General features: G+C 40.0%; 1 protein-coding gene across 1 annotated transcript; it reads left to right on the top strand.

Annotated features, from left to right (window-relative positions):
* The first annotated feature begins 274 nt into the window (after positions 1-274).
* On the top strand, positions 275-5,417 carry LOC146641097 (ras-related protein Rab-11B-like). Its single transcript, XM_085398091.1, has 5 exons — positions 275-433; positions 2,218-2,413; positions 3,675-3,868; positions 3,982-4,062; positions 4,149-5,417. The coding sequence occupies exons 1-5, from the start codon at positions 394-396 to the stop codon at positions 4,292-4,294; spliced, it is 657 nt and encodes a 218-aa protein (XP_085254217.1). The 5' UTR covers positions 275-393; the 3' UTR covers positions 4,295-5,417.
* Positions 5,418-6,858: the final 1,441 nt, after the last annotated feature.

The following is a 6,858-nucleotide window of genomic DNA, read 5'->3' on the forward strand; positions in this document are numbered from 1 at the left end:
TATAGTCTTTCCGTCTTGGTGTATATTGTGCAATACTTTTTACTTCAAAAAGTGTGTGTGTGTGTGTGTGTGGGGGGGGGGGGGGGGGTACGTCGACGAGCTCTGAAGGCTCCGAGCATCCAAATTAGGAGAACAAAGGCTGCGATGGTAGTCGTGTTTTCAAGGTACACGATGATTGGCCAGCATCTTCAAAGAACTCATGTGATTGGTGGATTTGTCTGTCAGTAAATGAGATTAACTTTTCAATTGGCCTAACTCGAAGTTGCAAAACTCACGTGCCTTTCCTCTTCCTAGAAGGCGGTGCCTGCTGGTTGTTACCTGCTGGTGGAGAAGCTTGTTGTTGTTGTTATTGTTGTTGTTTGTGTTAAAGTTTAAAAAAATAAGTCTTCTAAAATGGGAGCCCGAGACGATGAATACGACTACCTGTTCAAAGGTAAGTTTATCTCTGAAGGGGGATGAATGTCAGCGTCTCGGTCGTCTTTAATATGGCTCTCGGTAACAACAGGAGCAACTGAGGAAGTCAGTAATGCTAAAGTTAGCTCCACTGGTAGCAAAGTAGCAAACGATGAAACGATACCTGCTGAAAAAACTGACGCTGCTGCAGGTAGAGTTTGGAAATTCAGTGAACAAATGTGCATTCCCTAGCTTTAGGATACACCTTATCCCAGTGAGTAAGTTTAGACACGGCAGCTGTCAGGCTGCTTAAAGTGTGTTTAAGTAGCTAGCCGCTAACATCACAACGACGTTCCTACTTTGAAGTTAACTGAAACGAACCCATGTTCTGATTATATTTGATCTGTAAATCAATTAGCTGGATAACTTGGTGATAACGACCTTGAGTATGCCTAACAGGAATAATTAATGTCATTTTATTCTCTCTGACATCATCAGATTTGTTTGTCGTCACGTTAACATTAGACAAAATATGTCTTATATTAGTGAAGGTGGTGTGCATGAACAAAGTGAAATTCTAGCGTAACGTCAGTTTGAAAATGTCAGTGTTGAAAAAAATGATTTTTTTTTAAGTGTTAAAAATATTAAAGCTGATGAGCCACATCATTAAGAAAAGGGGAAGCAGTTGTGGAAACTAGGATAAGAACAAAGCTGATGATAAGTTAGCAGCGGTATGGCACTATAGATGTGATGCCTTCTTTTAAAAGTGTAGAGAAGGTCAGAGAGTGCTTCTCTGTGGATCTAGAGAAAACAAACGATACAGAGGAACTGTGGTACTCTATGAGGAAGTCAGAGGTAGCAGGGAAGTGCAGGACATGTATGAGGGCAGTGAGCCAGTGGTGACACTGGGTTCACGGTGGGATCGGATCGTCTGATCCACCTGAGCCTCTTCTTGTTTGCAGTGGTGATGGACAGACTGACAGATAAGGCCAGGGAGGAGTCTCTGTGAAATGTCATGTTTGCAGACGATACTGTGATCTGTAGTAAGCGTACGTGGCTGCTGGAAGAGAGCCTGGATAGGTGACTGTATGAACTAAGAGAGAAGAGTAATGAAAGTCAGTAGAAGCAAGACAGAATACCTCTGTGAATGAGAGGGAGAAAGGTGAATAGGTAAGCATGCAAGTAGCTGAGGTAGTGAAGGTAGAGAAGTTTTAATACCTGGGGTCAAGTCAGGGTAGAGTGGATGGAGACCAGTGTCAGGTGTGATTTGTGACAGAAAGACAGCAGCAAGAGTGAAAACAAAGCTTTACAAGATGGTAGTGAGACCTACTGTGATGTATGGCTTGGAAATGGTGATAATGAGAAGTAGACAGGAGGTCGAGCTGGAGGAGGCAAAGCTGAAGATGCTAAAATTTTCATTGGGTGAGACCATAATGAACAAGATTAGAAATGAGGACATCAGAGGGATTTAGATAGAAAGCTTGGCAAGTCTGAGATTATTTGGATGTGCAGAGAAGAAATAGTAGATGTTGAGTATGGAGCTGCCAGCGAGGAAAAAAAGAGAAAAACCTCAGAGGAGGTTGCAGAGGGTTGGTGTGACAGAGGAGGATGTTAGGGTTAGGGATATGGTGAGATGGGGGCAGGCATTCTGCTGTGGCGAGTTTGACTGGCTTAAATAAAATAAAAAAATTTCTCTGGGCTGGCTGTGCAGCGTAACAGGGGTGGGAATGCTGCAGCCTTAAGTGAGCCATGGTAGACCACTGACACAGCAGGTCTACTGTTTGCTTTGTTTTTTCATGTGTCTGGTGTGTATTTTGATTCTAGTTGTACTAATTGGAGACTCTGGAGTGGGGAAGAGTAATCTGCTGTCCCGTTTCACAAGAAATGAGTTCAACTTGGAGAGCAAGAGCACCATCGGGGTGGAGTTTGCAACCCGCAGCATTCAGGTGGACGGCAAGACGATAAAAGCTCAAATCTGGGACACAGCTGGGCAGGAGCGCTACAGAGCCATCACCTCAGCGTGAGTTTGTTTTGTCGTATGCATTACTTAAGGTGTTACGTTAGTAATGGTTATTTATAGGGTAATGTTCACACACTTAGACATGTATAATGAGATGTGTCTTTGCTAATAATTGTGGCTGAGTAGTACGTGTTTGAACCCCTTAGGGTAATAGACCTGGTGCCAGTTTTACATAAATTAATTGTCCAAATTCCTTTTGTTATCAGGAGGAATTAATCACCCAAGAGGAACCATTTTGTAACAGCTGTTTATGTAGCCGGTCTGGCCTGAAACTCTGACTGCCTTGTTCCTACGTTGTGTTGTGTGAATGATGAGAGGAGTCAACTCTCGCTTTGCCAGCTGGGGCGGGTTTATTCTCCCAAAACTGTTCAAAATAAAAACAACTCGGTACAGCAAATTTAACTGGGCTTCTGCATGCACAGTTTTAAGGGAGAGAGAAGAATAGCGGACCACATGAGAAATCACCTGCATGCGCCTGTGCCCTAACCTGGGATCGGCAAATTAGCATGTTACAATAAAGTGCTGTACTCGACAGGGAAACAACAGTTAACACTAAAACATCCAACAAAGCCGTGAGACGAAATGCATAAAGGGAACAAGCAATCCTTGAATCACTTTTGTTTACTTTAACTGTGTTTAATCGCTGTGTAACCGGGAACACTAGCGTACACGCACCTCTCCTCAGCAGGGCCTCTGGGTGACTGAGGAGAATAGCGAAATGACTTTGTGGGAAGTCAAAGGTCACACAAACAAAATAAAAGCTCCAAAAATATAAATACAGAAAATATATATATATATATATACATACATATGTACATAAACGATACTGACAAAGCAAAAAATAAATGATTTTTTTAATACACCCGTTACATTTATATGTATAAAAAGTTGTGAAAATAATACAAGGTATAAAATGCAATACAAGAAATCCTGCTGGAGATGCTGGAGTCTTGTGGTGTCAGATTGGTGGCACTATTGTTTTCAGCAAAAGCAGCAAGCCATTGCTCCATTGGATCATTAGGTCCTGTTGTTTTCTTTGTATTGTTTGTGTGTCCTCCTTACTTCTGTAGGGATGGAAATGATTGTGAACCTTAGTGTCTTTATATGAAACTGTTATTAGTCACCAATTATAACCAAAACAAGTGTAAAAGAAAATACATTTGGCTTGTAATTTCTATTTATGGTTTAAACTAATATTAAACCATGTTAATGTTAAAAAGTTAGATGCCATAAAGCCATCATTATCAACTATCTTCATCAGGTATTATCGGGGCGCAGTCGGGGCTCTCCTAGTTTATGATATTGCGAAGCACCTGACGTACGAGAATGTGGACCGCTGGTTGAAGGAGCTGAGGGACCACGCTGACAACAACATCGTCATCATGCTGGTTGGAAACAAGAGCGACCTTCGACATCTCAGGGCCGTGCCCACTGATGAGGCCCGAGCATTTGCAGGTGGATTTTTGAGTGTTCTTTGTTTTGCTTTGGAGCAGTCAAAGTAGCTCCTTAACATTCAGTTCAATTGCTGTAAAATAAAAATCCCTTTTCTTTCTTTTTTTTAACCTTAGAAAAGAACACTATTTCATTTATTGAAACTTCAGCCTTGGACTCCACTAACGTAGAAGAAGCATTCAAGAGCATTCTCACAGGTAAAAAATAAAAAGTGTGAACTCAACTCAATAATCATCCAGGTACTCTACTGTTAGACCTCTTATGCCATTGTTTTCTTTCCTAGAAATCTACCGTATCGTATCTCAGAAGCAAATATCAGACAGATCTGCACACGAAGATTCTCCAGGCAACAATGTAGTGGACATAAGTGTCCCCCCAACCATGGATGGGCAGAGGGGCAACAAACTCCCCTGCTGCCAAAGCCTGTGACCCTCCTTTTTTCTTTTTCTGGTTGACTTTGTGTCAGAGTTTTCTCTTTTCCCTTCTACTGTCAGATGCTGTCATCTTACCCTCATGGGTTCAGAAGTGTTTGACACAGAGACTCTTAGATTTGACATTCCTTTATGCTGTTTTCTTCTTTGTTCGTCTGAGTCCCGTGTCAAAACAACTTGTCTAAAATACGAAAACTGAGAAGAAAGACGATTGTTAAGCTGTTAACTACAATCTCTTTTTAATTCACTAGGTGATGATCCTATTGACCCACTCCTGCTGAAGGAGTGGCGAGGGATCGGTAGGCCTGTTTATGAGTGCTCAGAGGTGTTTTTACTCGGTTCCTTTTCTCAGCCTAATCTGCTATAGTGGAGTCTCATTTTCATGTGGGGTTGACCTGATTCTGCCTGTCTTGCAATGTGGGTGCAGAAGAGGAGATGAGAGGAAGGTTCGTTTGGAGTGCTGATGTGTGGTCTGTCAAGAGTTTCTGGTTGCCTCTTTAATTTTAATTTTCCTCTTTTGTGCTGTGTGCCCACTCTGGCATGAAATTAGCATGAGCTTGGGACCAGACTGGCTATGAATGACTGACTCATTATAGGCAAGCATGAAACACATGACACATTTTTGTTTTTGTGTGTGTGAGTGAATGAATTTTAGTTTAGTACACAAACATACCAAAGGAAACTATCAGAATCAGTTTTGGGGAAGCTCATTTCACCGTGTTCAAGGATGTTATGCTTGCAGGTGATTGCTAAAAGGTCCAGGCTATTTGCAACAAATGTGTAACGGTCCACAGGAGATTCATTGTTATAAGTTGTGGTGTATGATGTCAAACTTTAATTTCAGAATTAGATTGGGGTTTTTTGCACTAGAGTCCAGTTATTTCAGTGGAACCTTATATTTCAGAATGGCATAAAATTTTCATCAGGTAGCATTTTGCTACCTGTAAGGAAAACAATGCTGACAGAAAAGGAAAAATGAAGTTGAAATTGTAACATTTCTGTACCGAATAAGCCATTGCTGTCATTAATCCTAACTGTTGAACAGGAATTGATAAAAGTTTGTAAACTCAGAACATTATCTGTGGAAAACCAATAAATAAATACTCCCCACATACTGCTTTCACTTCAGCAACATTAATGGGTTTTACTTGAAAAAATGGAAGTGAAAATCAGAAATGCAAATTTTGTTTTCATACTTGGGTGGAAAAAAATATTTCCACCCATCTGGTTGAGGTGCTGTCATGCATTAGGTGTTCATAAGAAAGCATCTCATACATTTAAATGTGAATTTAATCTGAGTATATATAATCTTTTTTCCTACTTTTGCATTACACCAGAAAATACTGACTCATAACTAAAACCTGTCCATATGACCATACAGCAGACAGTTATTTTGGTATCCCTTACTCAGTTTACTCATACCTTAAGCTGGGTTGTTTTAATAATTGACAGATGGGTTTCTTAGGCATTTGGGATACAAACCTACTTTTTTAGGTTGTATTCAAAATTATTAGAAATGTATAAATAAGGTTAAAGCGATAAAATTAGGATAGTTTACTACATGTAACATCTCAGTGCACATTCAGGGCAGGCCTTTCTGTCTACAAAGCACATTTAAAACAAGAAGTGCCAATTCTGAGAATACGCTACTATGAGAAAGCAGGTGGCATTGACGACAAGGTTTGTGAGCATTATAACTCAAGAGCGAGATGACATAAGGTTTTCAAATTCATCCTATGAGTACATCTGATAAACATCTCGGACAAATTGGAATCTCAATGACCTTGACCTCAAGTACATAGGTTAACTTTTTGAAAAGCACCTAGGGTTTTCAGGTGCATCTGAGGGTGTTACTGGTGTAAAAGGTTTCAGGTTTTTCCTCAGTAGCTGGAAAGCTGCTCTGTTGGATTTTAAATGAGGCCATTGCACCTCTATTATACAGTCATTGATTCAAACAGACACTATGATCATGAATTTGTTCTACTCCTGCTTGGGTTAATGACTTTGGTTACATATGTTAGTTTAAAGACATAGTCTATTAATAGTTGTGGCTATTATAGACCACAATATGTGTTGAATCACTATGCAATTTGGTGGGATGTATGTCATTTTAGCTGGGAAAAATATATTTTAAATGAAAATATTAGGCTAAAGAAAGAAAACTTCCAATGAGCTTCAGAGTCATTAATTGGCCACCTTCGTTCTTCAACACAGTGTGAACTCTGAGGCAAGCTTTCTTGTAGTTTCTTTAAGTAGTCTTCAGACATAGTTCTACAGGCCACAGTCTATCAAAATCTGACACTGTTTTTCTAAGTGTATGCATCCATTACCTTTGTGACATTTTTCTGTTCTCCACTTGTCCAGTTTCCTCAAAAAGTTCAAGGTTCAGTACGTACAGTACTGAGATGTGCTAATTTTTTGGCTAATAGGATCACCTTCTTGGTGCATAAATACTATTTTATATCTGTCCAATTGGTATCTTTGGGACTTTTTGTAGATTAAAATAGAATCTTAGTTGTTACAAAGAGCTTTAAATAGGCTCTTAGTAACAACGTGTCTCAA

Source organism: Rhamphochromis longiceps, linkage group LG23, assembly GCF_057381845.1.
Source record: "Rhamphochromis longiceps isolate RC_006_pf linkage group LG23, R_longiceps_female_GT1.1, whole genome shotgun sequence".
NCBI lineage: Eukaryota > Metazoa > Chordata > Actinopteri > Cichliformes > Cichlidae > Rhamphochromis > Rhamphochromis longiceps.